The sequence below is a fragment of the Serinus canaria genome, chromosome 1A (genome assembly GCF_022539315.1).
Source record: "Serinus canaria isolate serCan28SL12 chromosome 1A, serCan2020, whole genome shotgun sequence".
NCBI lineage: Eukaryota > Metazoa > Chordata > Aves > Passeriformes > Fringillidae > Serinus > Serinus canaria.
Window position 1 is genome coordinate 54,051,287 of NC_066314.1, and position 25,134 is coordinate 54,076,420.

General features: G+C 41.0%; 1 protein-coding gene across 1 annotated transcript in view; it reads left to right on the plus strand.

Moving 5' to 3' along the window:
- ANO2 (anoctamin 2) overlaps positions 1-15,803 on the plus strand; it is a 161,831-nt gene extending 146,028 nt beyond the window's left edge. Inside the window, exons 21-25 of the mRNA XM_050969920.1 lie at positions 5,519-5,671; positions 5,775-5,827; positions 7,834-8,015; positions 13,210-13,315; positions 14,760-15,803. Coding sequence (XP_050825877.1) covers positions 5,519-5,671; positions 5,775-5,827; positions 7,834-8,015; positions 13,210-13,315; positions 14,760-15,041 — 776 coding nt within the window. The 3' untranslated portion in view covers positions 15,042-15,803. The remainder of the gene's footprint in view (positions 1-5,518; positions 5,672-5,774; positions 5,828-7,833; positions 8,016-13,209; positions 13,316-14,759) is intronic.
- The last annotated feature ends 9,331 nt before the right edge of the window (positions 15,804-25,134 follow it).

Sequence of the window (25,134 nt, forward strand, 5' to 3'; positions counted from 1 at the left end):
GGAGAAGGTGGGGGTGCCCAGCAGGGCAGCCAGGCGTGGGAGTTCATGAAGTAAACCGGCAGAGAGCCTGGGACTTTTAACCCTTCTGGGGAGGATGGAAACCTTGCAAATGCTGATTCCTCCTGGAGTTGATGAGATTGAGAGGATGTTGAGAAGAATCCTAGGTGGGAGGAGATGATGGAGTGGCCTTTGGCTGGACTTTGCTTGTATAGCCACAGCAGAACCCCTTGTGTTCCTGTGTCACAGAGACTGCATTCTAGGGGGAGGCGATGGCTCAGAGCCAGGAGAGTGCGGTGATGTGAAAGTGTGTGAACAGAGAGGACGAGTGAGGAGGGTGGTGGTGGTGCCCTCCGTCTTCGAAGAAGAAGAAGAGGAAGAAGAAGATGATCTCTGTTCAAGAGACCCCTCGGCCCCAGGGGGTGAAATTTGGGGGGGACAGGTGTCCCAAAGGGAGAGGGACTGTGCTCTTTTTGGAACTGGACAAAGTATCCTTAAAGGGAAAAACCCTAGAAGCAGCTCTGATCCATGTGCAGTGGTGAGAGCACTGGACATGGAAGGAAAAGTCACGATGGCAAAATGTTCTCCGGGCGGTGCCACACGTGACATGGAAACACGAGAAGTTTCGACTGTTTTCTGGGGAAGTCTGTGGTGCAAGAGGGACTTCTCTCTTCTCGAGGAATTGAGAACTGATTATCTAAAGAGTGGATTTGGTGGTAATGGAATTGGAAATCTAGGTGGGGGGGAGGAGGAAGAAATTTGGAAGGTTTTCATCTTGGGTTCTATGTGTTTTGTGTGTTTTCCTTAGTGTTTTCCTTTGTAGTTTTAGGTTAATAAAGTTTTTTTTTCCTTTCAACCTCAAGTTGGAGCCTGCTCTGCTCTGTCTCTGATCACATATCACAGTGGGTGCCAGGGAAGGAGGTGATCTCGTGGGGGCACTGGCATTGTGCCAGGCTCAAACGATGACACTGGCCCACTGCCCACATGGCAAATCACACATTCTCTTTGCCTTTCGTTATGAAAAAAATTAATCCCGTTAAGATAGCACTTCTCAGAGGGACAGTGCTTGGAGCAGTCTCAGGATGCATTTTGAAGCATGATGTGCCACAGGTAAAGGAATTTTTGATGATAACTACCCCACTTAAATTTTGGGATGTCCATTTCCAATCTGTTTTCATTTTTGTTCTTATTTCTTATTCTAACAATCCTGAAGTCTTAGAGAGACTTCCATCTTCTCACACTCCTACCCCTGCCCTCATTTAAATCATGGTAGGTTCATAGAAATAGCAAGATTTACTGGTTATTTTTTAACGTCCTCTGTTTTCTGATTTGGGAAAGGTTACTCTGTCTTTGTTTGCTGAAACTGGTTTCTGCAAAAGGTCAGTCACTCAAGTCCATGCCAACAAATTAGATTTACTGTAAAAAGGAATTTTTTTTACAATGAGGATGGTGAAACACTGGCATAGGTTGCCCAGAGAGGTGGTGCATGCCCCATCCCTGGAAATATGCCAGGGATGGGGCATGCAGGTTGGATGAAGCTCTGAGCAACAGGATGTATTTGAAAGTCCCTGCTCATTGCACAGGTTTGGACTAGATGAAATTTAAATGTCCCTTCCAGCCCAAGAGATTCTATGGATAACAAGATTAAATTTTAGGGTGAAAGTCTTTTAATCTGATTTCACCAGCAGACTCTGCTGAGCTTTTTTGTTGTGCAGGCTTGTCTGCAATAGCATATCTGCACAAAGATTTGACTTGCACCAATGACATTCCTTATGACTGTTTGTTTTGATATTATTAACTGACATATTTCTCCATTTCTTAGTGGAGACACTCGTAAAACACTTGAGTGATCAGAAAATTTTGCTCAAGTAATCCTGAAACATAAATTGTCACTTTCAATGTGTGTCAAATTTGTCCTTAGCATTTCCTGCTTCCAAAACTGTGCAAAGACTTTTGACCCAGGCCAATATATTATACCATGTGAATTCCCAAAGTCAGTAGCATGTACAGCAATTTCCTCTTCCACATGGCAGCAAGTTTGCAAAGTGTGTAACTGGCCTGCAGTGATAGAAGTAGGCAAGAAATCAATATTTAAATTATCAATAAATATTGCTAATGAAAGAAATTTTATTAAATTGGCTCCAAGAGAAATATGATGCACATGAATGTCTGAAATTTATACCACTTGTGTTTCCTTGAGAAGAAACTGAATTTGGAAATGATTTTCAGATTCCTATTTCATTTGGTCTTCCCTTCTCTAGCCTAACCCGTCTAGGAGTCCAAGCTTCATGTGGCAATTGATCAAAAACATTTTTCCTCAAGGAAAAATTACTTTTCAAGGAGAAGTAATAATAAAAGGTTTCATCATCCAACTTCTGTTTAAAAACAATGCCACAAGGAGAAAATGATCAGATCCAATGTCTGTACCTACTGACTACTATAAGGATTAATCTGAGAGGTTTGGAAGAAATTTCCCTCAAGCAGGAAAAGCCATCAAAAAGGCAATGTGTGAGGCAGAAAAAGAAAAAAAATGCTGAAGAGAAACCTGCATTTTTCTATAATCTCTATAATGAGGATGGTTTTGAAAATAGCATTGGTGGTTGTGTGTAGGCTTGTTGCATACATTTATTACAGAAGAGTTATAAACTACCCCTTTTCCTTAGTTTTTCAGCCTGGCCTGGCTGTATATTGAAAATTTTCTTTCTAGGATTTGGAAAGCTGCTTAGCACAGAAGTGATTTTTCCACTCTTTACCTCCAGTAACATGTGATCCTATGACAGATATTTTTGATGAAGAAGAGAGGGAAAAAAAAGCAACAGAATTGTAAATAAATACCTTGTCTTAGGTGAGGTTTTGAGGTAAAAGATACCTGGGTTACTCACACTACTGAGCATGCAAATCTTGTAGAACGAGTATCCACACCATGAAAGATTTTGTGCTGGGGACTGATTCTGTATCCCTTACACAAGAACAGCAGCCACCACCCTTCAGATCCATAATTTAAAAGCTTTGATATTGCTCTTAGTCATAACTTAGAGGCCAGACTTAGAGGAACAGGGTGTCTTGCTGTTGGGCTGGGGTTCTGCTCAGACCCTGCACAGCTTCTATGAAGAGTGGAGAAGGGCTGTGACCTGAGACAATTCTTTGGATGCTGTTTGTCCTTCAGAGTTTTTGTCTTGGGCTCAGGGCTGGATGAGGTGCTGCAGATGTGGCATCAGGTGTTGTGAAACTCAAGGGCTGGCTCTGAGCCCTTGGCCTCTTTCCTGTTCAACTCAGACAGTAAAGGCACCATCAGCATGTGCTTTGTGCTTTTTCCCTCATCAGAAGGATGAAGGCTCTGTCTCAGTGACAGCGCATCCAGGGTCCTGCTTGGATGCCCCAGGAGAAGATGTTTCCCATGTCCCTGACTTTCCACTATACCCAGCCTTCAATTTTTTTTTTTTTTCCAGCTTGCTCCATGAGCCCAGGCAATGTTTATTGCTCATGTCTCCAGGCTGGCCTACCAGGGGTAGGAAAATGATTAAACAGGATGGATGGCCAGAATTCCAGCACCTGTCACAGGTCTCTTTAGCTTTTTCTCTCTAAATGGACACATAAAGAGTTTTGTATGGAGCAGAAACGTGAACATAAAAAGGGTATTTAAGAGTTACTATCAAGATTTTTCAGGCAAAAAAAAAATGACATCTTGGTGTCAAGTGTCCTTGATGGAAGAGTGTGAGTGTCCTGAAAGTATTGTAAAAATTTCCAGTGTGACCAGACAGGCATCCACAGAACTCCAGGATGCTGAGATGAGATTCCTTCTGGGATCTGGACAGAGATTCTTCTCTTTGTAATTTATTCTGGTTTGTTTCTAGAAACACTGATTACACTCAGCAGATACCTGTGAATTGCTTAGGTTATTCAAAGACTCCTCCATTTAGTGATTGTTTGCTAATTTGTTGCACACCCTCATCTAAATTCTGGATTTGGCTTTGGAATTGCTTTTCTTGCCTGCTTTTTGCATAATCTAGAATTGCATAAGAAGGTTGAAGACATTTCAAGATGGCCACACAAACGCTTCTGGTGCAGAGTTTTCTATGAAGACATATTTACACAATTATCCAAAAGTCCTTTGCATACCTTGAACATTTTTTCATGAACTTGAAAAAGAATTAAACTGCATTTTCCCAGACAATGAATGAGGGGGCTACAAACAACATCAAAGCAAATGCATGTGTGGTTTATTCTTAAAGCATTGCAAACACTTCTTTATTTTTTTTCTTTTTATTTTATTCTTTTACAGAATCCTCCCAGCTGTATTCCTGCTAAATTCACTTAGAACCAAATAAGGCATATTTTGAGGCTATGTATTTTTTTAAGCATTTCACAGTTTTTGGGGACATTACTTTGACATCTGGTTTTATTTCCTTGTTAATTTCTTTTCCTGACTCTGAACATAAAATAGTCAGGAAAGTATGATTTCAAGGGTTGGATGTTTGTATGCTTTGAAAAAGCTCCATCTTAATGTATACACTTCATCTCAGAACAAAACAATAAGAATGAAACTCTAAAAGCCATATAATTGATATACAGTGATTTTACTTTCATATGGAAATATATTGTTCCTGTGATTAGAAAGGGGAAATATCTGAGGACTTGTACACAAAAAAAAGGAGTATGTGAGAGAAGGTCCCAGGGGAAACTGTTTCAAGAGTTAGTTGTAGGTTGTGACAACAGTGATGAAGGAAAATATTTTAAAGTATAATATTGTGCTATGTGCACAGAATATTGTGCTATTTTCTCAGAAAAGTGCAATTCCTCCCTCAGTGGAGAGAGAACAGGGATTTGCCAAAAAAGAAGCCACAGTAAATAGGGCATTGGAACACACCAATACTTTTTCTATGCTAATATTTTTTTTAACTCTGAGATGTAGATCACAGTCAGATTTATTAGTTTAATATTTCTATTTTAATATATAGTTACGTAAAATTCACCTTTGTTTTGATTTAAAGAGGAGTATTTCTGAACTTGGAGGATATCAGTTGCAGAAGGAGGGATGAAAGTGCTGCAGAACACCACTAGCTCCTGCATCCACAGAGATACTTCTATCCTTGCTTTTCACAGGCTGCCACAAATTTTTTCAAAGGAAGCTGGGAAGAAATAGTGGCACCTTCTAGATTTTCTCCTTTTGCTTGATTGTGTATCACTTTCCTTACAGGGAAAAGGACAGGAAAGAAACAGCATGGACTAATTCAGTTTATTATGAATAAATGCAGAAAAATAGACTCTGAACCCTTTGTCCTTTATTAAATTTATTGTTTCCTTTGGTTTGTGCTTGTGCTAGCAGCTTGAAGCTTTATCGGAAACATTCATAAAGCATAGTGACAAACTTTTGTGTCTTCATAGCTCTACTCTGGGATATTTATTCTTGGGACCAAACTGGGAAGTGGAATTTTGTGGGGTTGGTAATGCACAAAGCTCATCAACAATTTGCTGCTCCCTTCAGAAGCCATCAAAAAACATTGGTTTTTTTTTCCCCCAGTTATCCAGTTTGGCTTTGTCACACTCTTTGTTGCCTCCTTCCCTCTGGCCCCTGTATTTGCTCTTCTGAACAACATCATTGAGGTTCGTCTTGATGCAAAAAAATTTGTTACTGAGCTGAGGAGGCCAGACACAGTGAGAGAAAAAGATATAGGTGAGTAATGAGCACTGCAGCAAAGATAAGACCAAAAATACAATTAAACAAATAAGAAAATTTATAATGAGCCCATTCATAAGTTTTTTTCTTTCACTTACAGGTATTTGGTATAACATCTTGAGTGGTATTGGAAAGCTTTCAGTGATTATTAATGTAAGTGTTTGGTTACACCAGTTTCTAACCATGATCTTGGAAGCTTCTACTGTTCTTTCAATATAATTTAAAATTCTTTATAATTTATTGTTTATAATTCTTCATATTTTATTATCCCTTCAACATAATTTAAAAGTGGCATCTAATTTTCTCAATTACTCCAATACAACACAATACAGATATATTATGTTTACTGTGCTATATGCATTCCTTAAATAAAATTTTCCTCTATAGGCTTAAAGATAAAAAATTTCACGCCCTAGGACTTTAATCCTAATAGTTTCTAGTGGGTTTTTACAATTATAATTTTAATTACAATCATAATTATAAAATCATTTACATCGGAAAATACCTTTAAGGTCAAGGAATAACACCAGAGATGTGCAAGATATCAAAGCCCTTTGGAAAGGGAGGGGATTTTCACTACTGAAGGGAGAACTCGTGGAGAGGTGTTATGCAATGTTATACAATTTCTTTAATAAAATAGCTCTTGCCACAACATCACAGCACTCTAATGCATCCAGAGGTAGTGTTGTTTCACTTGGGTGGAGTTCACATTGTTCACTCATTGCTCTCCAGTTTCCGGGAATTCAGATAGGAAATCTGTGGTCCCCTGTACATCCCCATAATTTCACTGTCAGGCACAGACTTCAGCTGTCCAGCCCTGAGCTGTGCTGGAGGAGATAAATTCTGCCACCTCTTATTTTTCTCTGAATACACTTTGCAGATTTATGATCCTTGATTATTTCCTGTGTTGATCAAACTCTGGAAATGTTTATTTCCTGGGGATTCCAGCAAAGTATGATTAAATACCTTTTCTTGAAAGAAATGTAAATATGTGCATACCTGAAAAAAAAAAAAACTACTGAATGCCCAATTCTGCTTCTCCATCTGGATAATATTGACACAGGAAATTATTATGTAGCAAAATATAGTTTTAAATCAGTTTTAAATCAGTATAGGATTGTAGAATGGTTGGGGTTGGATGGGACATTAAAGATCAACTCATTCCAAGGCCTGTGCAGGGACACCTTCCACTATCCCAGGTTACTCCCAGCCCCATCCAGCCTAGCCTTTGACACTTCCAGGAATGAGGCAGCCACAGCTGCTCTGGGCAACCTGTGCCAGGGACTCAGCACCCTTACAGGGAAGAATTTTTTCCCAATATCCCATCTAAACCTACTCTCTGTCAGTTTGAAGCTATTACCCCTTGTCTTGTCACTCCAGGCCCTTGTCAAAAGTCCCTTTCCAGGTCTCTTGGAGTCTCTTCAGGCGTTGGAAGGGGCTCCAAAGTCTCCTCCTAATTCCTATTCTTTTCCAGGCTGAACAATCCCAATTCTCTTGTCCTGTCTCTATAGTACAGGGGGTTCATCCCTCTGGCCATCTTCATGGCCTCCTCTGGACCTGCTCCAACAGGAAAGAGTCCAGAGCAGAAATTAAAGGGATTCTTCTTGATATGATGTAGAGATTTCTGTGACTGATTGCCCCCACAATTACACCAGGTGTATGGGATACCAGTCTCATGAGGTTTAATGCCAGCATGAGATTCCCCTGTGTGAGATGTGTGAATCCTCACGCTGAGGGGAAAATAGACATTTACACTCAACAGGTTTGGTATAACTACACCAAAATGTAGCCCAAATTATGCCAACTGGCTATTAGGTCTTGTTGTAGGGTTTCTTTAAACTAGCGATAAACCTCCTAATGGCTCCAGAGATGAAAAGAATTGGAGCAATGTACAGTCTATTAATTGCTTTTGCTACTTCCCTAGCTGAGCCTTCCCTTGGAGAGACAGAGCAGATTACTGTGCAAATATTCTGTACCAATTCTTGCAATATAACTCTCCCTTCATTCTGTACCAATTCTGACCATATAACTCCCTTCACCACCACTCTAAATTTACCTGAACATGAAAATTTCCCCCTGCATTACTTAACCTGGAGACACAGATTCACAATGCTGTTGTTTGCTTGTTTGTTTTTTTTGTTTGTTTTTCCATCTCTCAGGCTTTTGTCATTGCTGTCACTTCCGATTTCATTCCACGCCTTATGTATCAATATGCATACAGCCAGAATGGAACCATGCATGGGTTCATCAATCACACCCTCTCATACTTCAATGTCAGCCAGCTCAAGGATGGGACACAACCAGAAAACTCCCTGTTTGCACAGGAGGTTTCATTCTGCAGGTAAAGTACTTATAAGGGCAGTTTGCACAGTTGAGGGAATTTCCTTGGCTTTTATGTCATTTTTCAAAGTGAGAATTGATAAAATTCACTTATATGGCCACATATTCAGCAGTATTCATGTGCCTTTGAAAATGTGGTTTTGGAAGTGCTGCTTTGAGAGAATTTTCACTGCATTACAAGGTCTTTAAAAGGGGTTTTTTCAGGGCATTAAAAGGAAAAATAAACAATTTAGGCAGACTTGATCCTCAGAAAAAAGCAAACTAACAATTCCTTTACTGAAAGATACAGCTTTAATTAAAAATAAAGACTTTTTAAAATGAACACCCAGTAATTAGAACCAGATTTTATTTTATGATTTTATTTATTTTATGACAGGCTTTCTCTGTCTTTATTAAATTCGGTCCTTACTTGCTGAGATATGAGTTTTCAATATATTATGCCTATCTTTAGAACCTGCACCAGTCACCATGTACCTGTCTTCTATTTCAGATACATCTTTTCTGATTGGGGAAACAAGGCGCAACCTCAGTTAAAATATGTTCCATATACTAGATACCTATAGAGTAGTTCCAGTTTGTATGAGAAATCACTAATGTGGCTCCAGCTTTCAAAGTAACTTGGTATTTTAAAAACAATATACAGAAATTCAAAGAGCTGGTTTAAGGCATTACAGCTCAACAGCCTGTCTCCCTTTCCTTCTTGACTCCCTTGAATTCACCCTGTGCTTGGTCTCTGCAATGGCACAAAATAATTATAAAAGTTCCTCTTCCAATTATTTAAGGATAGCCTTAATGTAGAATGGTTTTCCATCCCTTGCTTTGATGTGCAATATATTTTCACACTGATTTTAAGTGGGGTATATATCTTGCCCAACTATAACCCACAAAATGACACATCCCAGGTTCTTCACTGGAAGAAGGGTAAATAGGGAGAGAAATCTGTCCCTGTCACTCTGGCAGTGCTGTTGGGATTGCCGCTGGGGGGAACCTACGTTCTCACCTTGACTACAGCAGAGGACAGATGAATGCACTCCTAACTTTTAAGCTACTTTTAAGCTAGTGAGGTCTGCAATTCCCCATTTCTGCTGCTAGGACTTGTTTGTTAGCAAAGTTTTCCTGTTAGAGTATGCAGCATCTCCAGACTTTCAGATTTGTAAGTCTGTGAAATGCTTTTCCACTCTAGCACTTTAATTTTTCATCCCTAAATTTGCATGTGTTTTCCTTCAACTAGCATCTTGATCCACTTCACTGTGATTTTGCTACTTTCACTGTGCTGCTTTTTACCTTCTTCCAGCCACTGGCCTCTGTTTATAGATGTTTAAGCTCTGGTGTGTTTGGAAATATGTGCATTAACAGGGTGAAAGGCACTCCTCACATTAGTATGGTCATACACAGCCAAATACTCAACAAATCCCATATACAGGGAGAAGGGCATCATCTACACTGTGTTCGAAAGTGATCCCTGCCTGATGACACCATCTAAGAGACTGAGAAGAGGAAAAAAAATTGATGTGTTAGTATGAGTGAGACAGAAGTATGGGAACATTTCTCTTATCAGTAGACAATTGGGAAAATATGCCAGCATCCACAAACACCATTTCTCATTATCATCTGCCTCATTTGAATCTTATCAAAATCTCAGCTTTGGACAGAACTATCACTGTGATAAAGCATGGTGTCTCTAACTTGTGTCCCAAGAGACAGGCGACCAAACACTGCCCCTCAAGCTGGAAATAAAATCTGTATTTCTGTTTCTGGCAAATGCATTGGGAACAAGCTGACCTCTCTTATTCTTAGATTTCTGTGACCTCTGGAGATAAATGTGGTTGTAATAAGGCTGCATTTTTCTCCTTACGGGCAATGCCAGACATTAAGGTATCTTAAAAATAACCATAACAAGCAAGAAACAACCCTGCCACTGAACATACAGAATACATTCTTCAAATATTTAGAGCGGCATTTTCTGCAGTGCTGTGAAGTCTTTGGCACTGCTTCCAAATAAAGGTTGCTGTAAAGCTCTTCTGATGCACAGTATTAGTTGTAATTTTACTTTTTTTCTTTCAGGGAAAAATGGCATTTGTATAGCTGAAGGCAAATTAGAAGCAAATCTTGCTAAGATATCAGATATTTTTATTGGTTTTCCCCTTTTAATCCTTGTAGCCTTGTATGATGATGGAGTACATAGAAACCTACTGGTCACAATGAAAAAAGGAAGCAGCAGATATGGAGTCATTCAAGGAACTTTTCCTTTAACATGGGTCTGCTCCAACATTCAGAAACTTTATAAAGTGTCTTTATATTTATTTTCTTAATGTTATGGGATTAATCTCATCTATTCCTAATGATTAGTGGTGGATGCCACCATTTTCCCCTGACTAATACTTATTTAATCCTGCACTGCTGATTCTGTGATTATGCATGTTTTTTCCAGTTTCCTCTAAAGGCCAGCTGAAGAAGGAAATTAAACAGATTAGCTTATTTGGACTGATTTGAAATTCCACCTATATACCTAGTTAGATTTTTTTCTTTACCAGTCGTTTTTTTCCCCCACAGAATAAACTTCTGAAATGCATTCACATCTTTGTCTTAACTCTAGCTTCAATTGTCTCCAACCTGCTTCCCCTCTCCTACAATTCTCTACTTTCAGTGAACATTCTTCTATTCTTCCTAATAACTTTTCTGTGCTCTATTCTTCAATGTTGACCACTTCATATTCTTGTGCTTTTTCAGTGGAATTACAGTTGCTTGTTATTTTGGAAACATAATTGTTTTTGAAGCACTAGTTAGCTCCTGTTTCTACCATATCTGCTGAATTAAATATTTTAAGAGTGAAGCATTGAAGAGGTGAGGGAATCAGAGAATCATAGAATATCCTGACTTGGAAAGGACCCACAAGAATCATCAAATCATGACACTGGATAGAAGACCCCAAAAATCACACTTGAGGATATTGTCCAAGTACTTATTGACCTGAAAAGATGGTGTTTGTAAAAAAGAAACTACCTGTGGAATCTAGGGGTTAGAAAAGGCCCTTTGGAGTCCCATGTGCCAGAGAATAATTTATAAAAGGAGGTGGGGAGGAGGCCCAGCTACCTCATCTATAGCTCTGTCAACATTTTCCTTCACCATGAATCATTTGCTAGCTTCTGTTGAGTGTAGGTTCAGGCATCACAAGCAGTGTGATTCCCAGCTCAGCCAGGTGAAATTTCCAAGGGGTCTGATGTCCTGCAATACTTAAATAGTTTGTGAAGCTCAGAATGCATTAAATGGAAAAGCCACCACAGCTGGTGACCCTTCCAGGTGAACCTGGGCTCCATTTCAAGACTGGGATTGATTTATAGTGGTCAGCAAAGTCCACAAGAAATTCAGTGGCTTTCCTTGGCTTTGATGTTCAAGCAGATTAAGTTCAAGGGAACTGACTTTGGCCCTTGATGCATCACTTGTACAGATTTGAGCAACATGTGGGACTCCACAATGTCCAGAAAAGTACCTGAGGGGGGATCTGGCAGTGCAGGAACAGCACAGGAATCTTAAGATGTGACCTGTTCATGCACTGCTGAGCAAAACCATCCAGGGGCTAACACAGCCCAGGGAGTTCTTCCCTAAATTAACATAGCCCCCGTTTAAAGTGCTGTTCTCCTCCCCATGGGCTGTACCTCGTGTCCTTTGTCTCCAGAAGCTGCAGCACAGAATGACATCCAGCATTCCAGATTCAGTTTATTGGGGCTGGGGAGCAGCAGAATGTAGGGAATGGGTGGACTGCAAATGTGTAATTTATCATGCAAAACCATGTGGGCAGAACCTGAGGGTAATTTTGGCAAGCACACCTGCAAACTGAAGCTGACAGATTTTATATATGAAACTTCTCCATTATCCCCCAACGGAGGCTTTTGCACAGTCTAATGAATCTTACTGTCAGGACAGGTTTTGTGGTATTCAAAACAGATTTTCCCTTTCTTAATTTCATCCCATTACTCCTAGTCAAACACTGGGAACAGCACTAAATTATCCCTTTCAGTCCTAAGGGCACAATTTGTGCATGGTTATCATGTCCAACTGTGGCTGTTACTTACCAAAGTGGAGCAATACGTGTGCTGCTCTTTAATCTTCCCGATGAGTCAATTTCCTCAACCCTTGTACTGCTTTCCTGAACTACCTTTAATTTGTCACTGTCTTTTCATTTTGTTTCCCTTTTTTTTTCTTTTTTTTTTTTTTTTTTTCATTCTCCCCACTCTGGAATCTGCACAGCTGAATGCAGCAATCCAAGTGTGGATTTACCTGGGCTGTTTAGAGGAAGGCTAATTCCCCACCCTAACACCATTGTGACTTTTGTTGGTACACCCACAAGTCATACACTGTCCTGCTGCCATACTTCAAACTTGTGCTAACTTTCTAGCCTCTGCAAGCTCCAGGCTATTTCCGCTTTCAAACACTATCCCTTCAAAGATCCTTCAAGTATTTTATTTTTAATTATTTTCCATTTCCCTTAGTATTCTCATTGTGTTTCCTGTCTCCATTTCCTATTGCTTTCTGCGTTTCCTGCTATTTGCAAAACTTTCCAATTTAGGAGCATCTCTGATCTTTATTAGCCTGTTGTTTACTTCCAAATGATTGATGATAATACTAAAAGCAACAGTCCTTACACCAAACCACTCTGTTTTATCCTGTCAAAGGCTAGACAGTTAATTTAGGAAGTGCCTACCCCATGGCTCCCTCTTTCGTTAATGCAAAGACAGGAATCACCAAAGCATGAGTCACATTTAATATAGGCTGAATTATTCCCTAAATTAATCAAGTTTTAGGTGAAATGAATGCAGGTTTGTCTCCTTCAGTCTGAAAATGCCTTGGACTATTTCTCTTTCATTTCAGCATTTTATTCCATGTACATTGATGTCAATTTACTTTATAAAATAAAGGGGACTTCTGTCAATCCTCTAAAATCTGGACATTTCAAAAGTTAAAAGAATGTTCTGATTTTGGTTACAACTGTGAAAACCAGACTGAGTGTGTTAAATTCAGTGGAGGTAGTCCAGCTCTAATTCTGAAGTTGTATTTCATAATAAGGGTTGAAGTAAGAACATCTGGAGGATTTGATTCTTTAAGTTTTGTGATTGGAAAATCACAAAATTAATCACAGCAATTGGTGCTGGAGAAAATTGCTGGAACTGTGATAACTGAGCTGTTTCCATCTCCAGGTTCAAAGACTACAGAGAACCACCTTGGTCCCCACACCAGTACGAGTTTTCTAAGCAGTACTGGGCGGTCTTGTCCGCTCGCTTGGCTTTTGTGATTCTATTTCAGGTAAGTCTGCTGAGTTGCTTCACTTTCAGACACAGAAATATCATCATAGATGGACCTAAATGCATGTTCCAAAGCAGCCCATGTCCAATAGATATGGAAAGCAAGACCCACAGCTTCCTTAGCCCTTGGTGTTAGCAGTGAGCCCCAAAATACCCCAGGCTTTTGAATGTTTAAATGGACTTTGTCAACTTTTATACTCTCAGAGGCACCACTTGTAGAAAGCACATAAATGCTGTGTAAGCTTGTTAATTGGTGGACTTTACCCAAAGCAAGAAATAAACAGAAGTAATAAATCATCCAAGGTTTTTTGCTACTTTCTTGAATGGAGCACAGTAAATTCTCCCCGTGTGAGGATTTTATTAGCAAGGGATTTGCTAGCATGGCTTGCCTTTCCAATGGCTTCTCTCAGCCCTCCTCCATGATCTGGGATCCTTCCACAACCAAATTGGGCCCATCCCTCTTTTTCAAATCTGCCTTTCTTTTTTCCCCACCTGCCAAGTATTCCCATGTGTTTCTGTGAATCTTGCCGGGTTTGTATTGTCTCTTTGGCTTCTTTGCTGTGCCTTCAATAATTTTCCACCATTGGCTGCAAAACACTTGAAAGTAACTGGTTCTGCTGGGCTTCAAGCCCTCTGCCTGCTCTGCCAGAGAACATTGCCTGGTTAATTAGCTGCATTGTCTCAGGTCGGGGTGGAGAGTTCATGCTAGCAGCCCTGTCAGCCAACTGCTCTCACACATTTCCAGGCATTACTCAACACACTACTCAAAGCATTATCATGACAATACAAACCCCCAAAGCATTGCTTATCTATAGATTTCACTAGCAAGCAAAACTTTTTGCCCAGTATGCTTCCTGCTTGATGTTATTAGCAGCACCTGTAATCATCTTGACACCTGAGGTTTGGGATTTTGGCTTGGACAGTGTGGTAGTGTAAGAAACAATCCTGCTTGTCAGCAGACAGAAGGATTTGAGGACAGAATGGCCATGAAAGTTGTCTGCTGTGTGCTCAGGCCACACTGGAAACACACGGGTATCTTTGCCTTGTGTTTCAGAACTTTTGATGGTATTGGAGGATGTCCTTATATTTATGGATTCTGAACTCATTATCAAGGAATTGCATGTTGAGAACTGGGCACGTTTGGATGCCTGTAAAGAATAATGCTGGTTTAGCTAATAAGTCCATAGATTATTTGATGATTCCATGTCCTTTTCTATTCCAAACCTAACTGAAGCACATGTTTAATTAAGCCTCTACACTGAGGGGTAGCTGTGCACAAACCTGAGCTGTTTCTTGAAATAAAGCCTTAATCAACTGCTTACTACCACACACCACCAGCAAAATGTGTTTGACATCTGTCTCATAGATATAACAAAGATTTGGTTTTGCTCCAGTGCGAGTATTTTTGATTTTTCATGCTTGCTTCACATCTGCTGTGCTTGCAGAACCTGGTGATGTTCCTCAGTGTTCTGGTTGACTGGATGATCCCTGACATCCCCAAGGACATCAGTGAACAGATCAAAAAGGAGAAGACCATGCTTGTTGACTTCTTCCTGAAGGAAGAGCATGAAAAGCTGAAGCTGATCGAAAGCTTTATTGCACACGACAAGCGGAAACGCAGGAGTGGGATCAAAAGCAGAAGGACCAGGGCTGCCAGCTTCTCCCACTGTCACCGCAGCCCCAAGGGCAGCTTCACCTCCTTCAGCTCACAGCACACTGTGGTGTGACTCGTGAGGGAAGGGAGCAGCCTGTACTTGCCTCTGCTTACTGCATGATGTGATTCTGAGCCTAGAATGAAGGAAGGAGAGAAGGGACAGGGAGCAAAAGGAGGCTCTTTTGCATCCTTAGAATCTCCAGATGTGAGTGGCTCTGTTACAATTTAAATGCCCTCCGGGCTGCAGCATTTCCAGATTTCATCAGTGTGAGATAAGGGCTATATTGGGGCTGTAGCTGGTTCCTGTGGTGACAATGCCTGAGAGCTGGGGAGGCATGTGGGAATCCTCCTGGGAGGAATTCTCCTGGCAACAATCCCTCCTCCTGTAGATGCCTGGTGGGGCATGGGGCAACTCCTGCTTTAGTCTCTATCCTTGGGCAGGTTGGACTGCCTGTGGAGAAGGACTGACTTTGGAGAAGGACTGACCATGGAGAAGGACTGACCATGGAGAAGTGCACACAACTCAAGGTCTCATTGGCTGTAGCTGCCAGCAGAGGGTTTGCAAACATGTGGAGTCTGAAGGAGTCTTTGTGCTTTCCTAACCTACACTGTCACAGGATGCTACCTCTGGAGGGCACACAGGACTCTGGGAGATGTGGGAACAGAAGGAATTTAAATCACTGGGCGCTTGTAACTATGGATATATTGTGCTTTGCTTAGCAGGAGCTGGAATGCATGTGCTAGTGAGCAGGGAGGCCATCAGAATGGCTGAAGCTACCAGAACCAGGGAAGCTCCCTGGCACCCTATTGTCCTGAACAAAAAGCTAAAAACCAAGTCTTGCATGTTTGACTCTCCTATCACTTAGTCTTAGAATTCAGCCAGTGTCAAGAAGAATCATGCCACTGAACCTCCAGTGCAAAACTGAGGAGTGAGAATGGAATCAAGCCCTGTAAATCATGTGGCATCTTCATGTACACTGTATGCAAAGTAACAAAAATTGCTGCTGTTGTGATTTACTGTAAAGTAAAATATTTTGCAGAACTGCATTTTACTGGAAGGTAAACATATTCACTAACCAATCTTAGACCTACAAACGTGTAAGAAATAACTTTACTCTGTCATTAATGAAAATTAAACTTTCTTAAAAAATCTGTTTCTTTCCCTGTTGATTTTGTCTCTAACCCAGCTTGAAATTCAGAGTCTGGACAAAAGGTTTTCTTCTCATTTTGTCTTCTCAACAATACATTCAAAACCAGAAAAAATACAAACCAAACAAAATACTTCAGCTTCAGCCGTTCTATTCAGGATTTCTCTTTAACATAATAGTCTTTTATATATATCCGAAGCCTAAAATTTTACTAAATTTTGCTAATGTCTTAGATTATTTTTCTCTGTGACAACTTTTGGTACATAATGGAAAGTGTGAAAATAATTTCTTTTTTCATTCAGTGCCCAAACTGAGGCACATCAAAATGGGAAAACTGTTTCAGGGTGGGCTAAATGAAAAAAAAATTCTTGGAGTTTCATTTCTAAAATTTACTTTTGGGTTATTTATTCCTTCAAGATAGAAATGGAATTTGAAAAGATAATATCATCTGGAATAAAATTGCAAATGTTTAACTTTGTTGAAAAAAAGTCAGTCCTCGCCAAATGTTTTCCTCTTTTCCCCTGTCAAAACTCCTTGTTTTGTTTTGTTTTAATTTTTAAGGTGATTGAATGATTTTTTGTTTGTTTGTTGTTTGCTTTTTAAGTCTTTGGCTCCCTCATGGAAACCTATGTCAGGGCTGAGACATAACCTTTGATTTCTTCCCTCTAAGATCAACATTTAAATGAGGGAAAGGTATCTCCTCAAAAACAAATTGTCTCATTTTACTTTCAAAAGGCCAACAAAGCCCTGTTGGGGATTTCAAGGTCTAATGTATTAAGATAGTCAATATTAATAGCATCTATTCCCTCTTTTACACCAAGAGGATGCTCTGCTGGTGGACCTGGGGATTTGAAACTGTAGGGGCTTTGGAAGAAACTGTACTTGTTTTTTGCAACTCTAGTTTTTTGAAATTCAATCAATTCTCTTCACTCCAAAAAGCCTCTGATGGGGAGAAAATATGTTTCTAAACAGTAGAAACATATTTTCTGGAAAATATTTTACTTTACAGTCAATCTTACTTGTCATATTTCTTCCTTTCCTTTTTCCAGGAATGTGAGAGGGTGTGCAGAAATGGATTTAGACCAGGATTGCATGCAGGTTGCACAGTGATGAATGATATTCAGAATTAAGGGTTTCCTTAAAACAGCACCATTTTGTACATTTTGTACACTCTCCCTCCACCCAGGAAATACCTTTTTAAAAACTGTGAGTCACTCCAAAGCAATCAGAAAAATGTTATCCCAAAGTCAAGTGCATTAGGCTGTTGTTACATAGGATTTCCATAACAAACAACTGAAATACTAGCTGTGGTCCAAAAATGATAAAGTTGTCCTAGATTTCCTGGCACAAGGAACTAGAGAAGCCAGCAGATGCACACTGATGCTCTGCAAGTTCTCCTGAGGTTTATATATTTCACCCAAACAAGGCTGGGAAAGAGGTATGGCAGCAATACCGACTGCTGTCCAGATGGGATCTCCCCCGACATCACAAATGGGACAGGCAGCTCAATTATCTTTATCTCTGATACACTTGCTGTTTCCCCCTTAAACTTGAGAATTTAATTCACTGAGGATACCTACAGGTTTGGTACCTGACTCAAGTGCACTCCCTGTGGATTGCACCCTTTGTTGCATTTCTATGGCAACCTCTGGATTCTCCTGACACTGCTTCCCATCAACTGCTGTAATTGTAGATCACTGATCAGGTATTCATTCTCAGGTTCCAGCTTACCTTTTTTGGACAAAGCCAGACTTTATCTGCCCCTTTTTTATCAGCAGGGTAATTGTAAGTCCACCCACAGAGCTCCTCCTTGCCATAAGTTGTGCTTCAGAAGCAGAGAATGGCTGTTGCAAGAGATGTGCATGGGGAGCTCTCCGTGGGGACCAAAGGGATAGGGATACAAGTGGAGGCACAAAGGTAGCAAAACCTGTGGGCTATTGTCACTCCTTGCTTTAGCAATGAAAACCAGATAAAATCTGATAGGTGAAAAAAAGTAAGCAGAGAAGGAATTGCATACAAATTTAGTGCAGAATTTCATAGCCATTTTGGGCCACTCCAGATAAAAAGTGGAAATCCCAATTAAACAGGCAAACAAATGAAAAGCAGCATGTCTGTGTGTGTGAGTAGCTAACACTACACTGGGTGCTACAGCTAGTACCAAACCTCCAGATCCAAAATCTAGTATGCATGGAGCCTCATCAATAGGAACATTTGAACATCCACATCTAATCAGAGCAGTGCAAATAGGAAGCAACAAAAAGGAGGAGTGGAAAGGCTTTACCAGCTCCAGCTGGATGTGAGCCTGTCAGGTCAGGCAATGTGAGGTGTGTTTACCTGTCCAGCAGAAACTCCAGAGTTTGCTGCTCTGTTTACCACAACTTCTCCCTGGGACTGGTGGTGCAGGGTAGTGTCAAACAGCTTTGAGGAGTTATTCAGGAGAAGAAATGGACCCAGATGTAAAGAGCTTCCTGCTCCAGAGTCACTCCATACTCAAATGCTATCAGAGAATCTGTCTGATCCACACAGCAACATGAACCTTCTCACCGTGCTTATTTCTAGTTTTAAAGGGGGTTTTCAGGAACTGAGTGAAGCTGTGGGAATGCTGGCCTTTTCTGTCATGTCTTCTTCATGCAGACCGGCCCACTTTTTTAATCACCAGCCCTAGATACATTTTTTTGTGATGCTTATCATTGGATTTTCAGTCCTCATCTCGGGATATAAAAAGCTTATGCTATCTAGACTACTCCTGCAACATGAATGACACTCAAACATTTCCTTTTCCAAGAAGAAAAGGGTGATATCTGTGGAAATCTGCCTGTTAAATAATTGGTTGGAAATGCCCAGTCCACTATGCACAATATTCACCGCTGTTAGCAATAAACTTCTCTTACTACAGCAATATAACATCTGTTGCTGCTCTGCAGCCTCACCCTTTAATTAACCACAGATGGTCTCTCTGTTCCCCATCTAGTTTAATTATTTTGCTTTTTAAAAGAAAATATAAAACAGTTTTGTTTGTGAGCCGATCTTTGTAGGTAAATTCCTGAACACCTTGTACTGGATAAGATATCCTGTGTGTCCTGAAACACAAAATTTCAGATACAAGAGTAGAATTGCATTTAAAGGCAGGAGAGAAGGAGGATTTACACCTGAACTCCCAGTTCTTACCTTGCAAGGGCCACCAGTCCGTGGTTCATCTGAAAGGCCTGCAGACAATGGAGGCTGAAGAATATTTTTAGCAAAAAAATGAGTACAGAGTCTGTATGAACAGCATGCATCTTTTTCAAGGAAAGGTCTGCACGAATCTTTTACTAAATGTGTTTTACTCTGTCCTAAATCCCCCAGTACTACCAAAACTCTGAATATTCTCTGCAGTCCCCATCCTTTACCCATCATCTGCAAATGTATTGCTTACTCAATTATTAATGGCTGCATTAATTAACAGGGTGCCTTGCTGCCTCTTTCCCACCCCCAGAGGAATTGTTAAAATCAACCAGATTCTATAACAACTGTCAAGACAGACTGATAATACTCTTTATTTGTGCATAATGATCTAATTATATATTTTTATTTTTGCATATTTTCAGTTGCTTGTTGACACAATTCTGCAGCTTTATTTTTCGTGTTTCTTATAACTCTCACTAAAAAAAAGTCCTCTATTCACAATATTTCCAAGCCACTCCTGGTTCCACAGATACAGCTTCAATGAGCAAAATGATTACTATCAAAGTATTATATGTGTCTCTAATGCAGTCACCTGAGGCAAGGAAGATTCAAACATCACTGGAATCAGTGGAAGTCTTTCTTTTGGCTTCAGTATCCCCTTGAGCTGAGGGTTTTTTTTTCAATTCACACTATTCAATTCCGTGTGCAGCTTTTAGCAGTTAGGTAGAAAAATTGGGATAGCAGTGGAAAAATATGCATCCCCAGCAAACTTCGATTGCTGTGGCCTTCAATGAGTCCCACTGTGGAAAATGTGCACTGCCAGCAGTTTGGGATTTGTTCCTGCATTTTCTAGAGATAGGATCACCCTTCAAAACTGGCTGGCAAATTTTGTCTGCATTCGTCCTGGTGTTAGGGCTAGCTTTAGTGAACTTGAGTTTCAGAACTGCGCTTCCATGTAGGAAGGACTTAAGGCAGACACAACTGTGAGTCACTTTTGAAAGCTATCATCCTTGAATTTAAATATATAAGGAATATTGATCCACCATCTGGTTAAATCTGTGCTGTTTATATCACAGATATCAATCCTTATATCAGGCTCCCTGTTATCTAACATTGTAATGTCTGATTTCAGTAACTTCAGGGATGCAATTAACAGGGAAGCAATGCGATCCATCAGCTTGGAAAGGCTACTGCAACCCTCCAACTGAGCCATGCATTTTTGGGAAAGACAGTGGAAGTTGTGCCTTTAGGACCAGAAGGATGCTAGGTAGGAAGGTGGAAATGGGCAAGGAGAGGAGCTCCATGAAGCTGTGGGATTAATGAGGGGATCTGCAAACTTTTTGCTAGTATGTCAGAGCCTTCTAGTGTCTTATTCCAGTCCACAGCCTCATTCTTTGCTGGAGGAAGCTGTTCTCTGCTTAAAGGGAAATCACAGGAAGAAATCACAGCCCTACTTGAATCTGCCCCACAACGTGAAGTTCATTTCTGCAGTGACTCCTGACTTTCCTGATGCACTTTAAGCACAAAAGGCAGCAGAAATCCAAGCAAAAACCTTGCACAAATACACTGAGATATTCTAACATTTTCTGCCCAGCACTTAAACAGAGTCCTCTCCTAATGAGCTAATTCGTAAGAGGATTATTTTCCCAGAGCTTTTCCAGTAGCCACTTTAAATAAGGGACAAACAAACATGACAATATTCTTATATTCAGTCTTACAGGTGTGGTTTAAGCTTTCCTCTGGCATCTAGTTTTTCTCCCATCTATTACAAAGCTTTTTTCAAATGATCATTATTTTCAACACAGCAGCTATATATGACTTCTACAACTCAAATCGCAACTAAATTCAACAAATCATCCTCTGTTGATGCTAGGAGAGGATTTTGACTTGTTTTTGTTGTTATTTTGCTACATCTAATCTTTTGAGATATAACAACATATTTTCATAAGAGTTTGGAAACACAGAAGGTCAGTAAGGACATAGCTCAGTGAGGATATTTAGATCTGGAATTGTATTCTTAGTGCCAGGACTGATGAAGAGTTTGAAAAAGGGGAAGATTTAGCTTACAAAATGTGGACTTAGCTATAAAACCAAAATAAATCAACAGTAAAGACTGGATTAATGAGTTTCTTTTTTTTTTTTTGTCTTTTTTTTTTTTTTCTGACAAGAAAAAATAAGTATATCCCTGACATACTTTGTTCATTTCAATGACAAGTAGAACTGGTTCCAGTAGATGGAGCAAGAAAGCAGAAGGAAAGCAATGCCACATACCCAGGGCACTCAGAGCAGGCGGGTATTGAGCCATAGAATCATTTAGGGTGGAAAGGACCTATAAAATCATCACATCCAACGTGTTCATGGGGCAGGACATGAATTGCACAAAGGTTCACAGAACAAGCTACAAAGCATGAGAGGAGAAAGCACTCTGAAAGCTACTCCATGGCTTCAAGTTCAGTCAGGAACACACTTCACCTAACTGACACTGTCAGGAGTTTTTCCTTGGAATTGGCTTAGTAGCTGAAGAAAAATAACTTGGGATTTTCTCCAAAGCCAAGTAAATACATTAATTATAACTGGTTTGTTATTCTCTTGGCTTTAGTGGAGATTACGACAGCTTAATCCTTGAGCAAAAGCTAATGTTGTGAAGAAGTATTAAAAGAGACGAGATTTACATCTACCATATGATCTCAAGACTCTTATTTCTCACTGCCTGTCTCCTCTGACTATGTGTGCTGTATGTTGTATTGTTTATTATCAGTTTGTGTGTCATGGCAGGGCTCACGTGCCCTGCACAGGCACAAACCAGCTGAGCCCCAGCTCATGGGGGACACCGCAGCACCTTGAGAGCCAAAATAAGGCCAAGCTCTTCATTTGGGATGAAATTACTTTTTTTAATTATTATAATTTTTTATTTTCCTTCTGCCCAAATTAATATCTTCTAAAAAAGTTAACATCTTCTAAAAAACCAAATAAAACCCACGACCAAAAGAAGCCCCCCTTGTTATGGTGGAAATGAATGAGAAGAGGTCATGCTGAAATCAGTGATTTTTTTTTCACTGGACCTATTTATCACAGAAGCCTCCGGCAGACAAGCAGCAACATCCGCGAGGTCTGCATCCCATCATCATCCCAGGAAATTTGTGACACCCAGCTGAAGGGAAAAGGGAACATCTGGGAGCACCGCTCCTTCCTCTGCTCACACTTTCAGGTTCAGGGGCAGTCAGATATTTTTCTTGCTCTTTTCCTAACTCCCAAAGCTGAGACTCGGCCTTGTGGGACCATCTCCAAGTCCTGTGTGGTCACCCACGCTGGCAGGTATTTTAGAGGCAATTTCCACAGGAGTTTTTTGACAGCAGTGGTCTGCTTGGCTTCACTTCCCAGCTTCAACTCTCTGTGATTTCCTGAGTCCCTTTGCCAAAATTGGGCTGACCAAGTTATTCTGAAAATACGTGGTCAACTTCCTTTTAAAATCATATAGAAAAAAACATCCAAGCCCCAAGAAAACTATTGCAAAGAGTCTAAATTTCTTTAAAAGAACCTGCTTTGTGAAAGGCATTTTTGGCAGACTGTGTGTCTATGTTTACCATGTGTAGTACCTGGGTGGGATGAGATGCTGGTGCTGGCACCTGCCTGCAAGGCTGCCTTGAAGCTGGGCAGACTCTGATCAGTGACTCGGGTGGGGCACACACATCGTGGAAATCATGCAATCATGGAATGGTTTGGGTTGGAGGGGACCTTAAAGATAATCTCATCTCAACCCCTGTTGTGGTATAACTGAGGACTTCCAGTGCCTGAGGGCAACCTACAGGAAAGATGGAGAGAGACTCTAGACAAGGGGGAGTGACAGGACAAGGGGCAATGGATTCACACTGACAGAGAGCAGGTTTAGGTGGGATATTGGGAAGAAATTCTTCCCTGTGAGGGTGGGGAGGCCCTGGCCCAGGTTGCTCAGAGAAGCTGTGGCTGCACCATCTCTTCTAGAAGTGTTGAAGACCAGGCTGGATGGGCCTGGGAGCAACCTGGGGTAGTGGAAGGTATAGGTGGTTCCCATTCTGAGCTTCCCATCCCAGGGCCAGCAGCAAGTGCATGTTGGTGCTATGGTCATTCTTTTATTCCCCTCCTTTCGGTGGCATGTTTCTGGGGCTGCCTCAGCTTTAGGGTGCCCAGCTATGGTTTGTAATGTCACGTCAGCCTTGCAGCAGCTTTGATATGGGAGCATCCGTGCCTGTAGTGCATTATTGACTGCAGTGGTTCTTCCTGCTGCAAGTAACCCCACCAGGTTTGTATGGTTCCCTCGTTTCTCTTTCTTTTGATTGAAAAAAAAAACCCAACAAAAAACCAAAACAAACAAAAATCTGACAGTTTTTCTACCCATTAATTCTCTCGTATCAGGTTCAAAAGCAATGAGTCACTCGTGTCCAACAAAAGAGGCCTTCTCTCAGATGTTCCCTGGAGGTCTGCTGTTCCCTGGTGATCCTGCAGCAGGTCACCCAGGAGCAGAGAGGGAGCTGAGGTGTGTGTCTGGAGCAGTGGTACAGGGTACAGGGCAGCCAAGGGAAAGGAAAAGGATGTTGCCACCTACCAGCCCTTGCTGCAGGTGTGTGTTCAGGTACACACCACTTGCAGGGGCAAGAGGAGGAGGGTGGGCACCTGATGAGAAGAGGTAAACCCAGCTGTCCTCTCCACTTTCTCTCCCTCCAGTAAGAGGACAAGAGATGGGAGTGAAGAGAGCTGGAGCCAGGGAAGAAACGGAGCCAGGGAGCAGGAGGCTGTGCTCACACAGCATTTAACAGCTGTCCCCTGCCCCTGCTTGCACAAACAACAACACGGACCCCTTCCCAAGCTGCACAGGACCAGGCCCTCTGCCTGGGCCTGGGGAAGCACAAGTGAGGGAACCCAGTGCAGAGAGATGTCTGGCACTGTTAATTACTCTATATTTGCAGAGAATCTTGGTCTGGACATTAAAATTTTCTATTCCAAGCTGTAACAGAGTTGCCCATGTCAGCCACTGCCCTGCATGGCACATCCTTGCAGAGATGGTGCGCCTCAAAAAAGCACAAGGGCAAAGAATTCTGCTCTGAATGTCTGTAAATAACTCTTAATTAACACCAACTTGGGAGGGGAAAAAGAGAAGTGTTTTCCTTGTAGATGCTTTATGAGGGAAAAGGATGGGATTTGCTAAAACAATAATTCCTTTTGAATTAGTCACCAAGTCTAATTAAGTGATACCAAAGGGACAAGGAATCAGAGGAGCAAGTTCGAAGGAATATCTAGCTTAAACATTAGATAAAAGTAGTATTTAAAAATAAGAAAACAAACAGAGTGCCTGAATGTTTTTCTTGGGATGAGCCAAGGGAAGTATTTTCCTGGGTTTGGCCCATACAATGTGCAACAGATGAAACCAATCTGGTTGTTCTTTTGAATGAATTGCACAATTAGTGGATAAAGGGAGATCTAGTGGATGCTTAAGCAAAGCCTGTGTGTCATTTGAACACACAAAAAATCCTGATGTTTGGGTCCTGCCTTATGCTATAATTGACTTTCTTTGTTGGTGGTGTGATCCCTTTGACTGCAAGGGGCTGATTTCACCTGTTGGAAAGAGAAACATCTCTTTTGATTCCTGGCGAAAATTTTAGATGTTTCAGCTCTACTGGCAAGAAGGCTGCACTTGCTGGGGGATTTTTCTACTCCTTTTAAACAGAGATACATCTCTAACGTGATCCCGGGAAAATCTATTAGTCACAGCCAAACCATCCAGGCAGCCCAGGGGATCCTCTGCCCTTGCAGTGCTGCTGCCAAGGGTTTCCTAAAGCATGTTGGGTTTTCATTCCAGCAGCTACACATGGGTTCTCA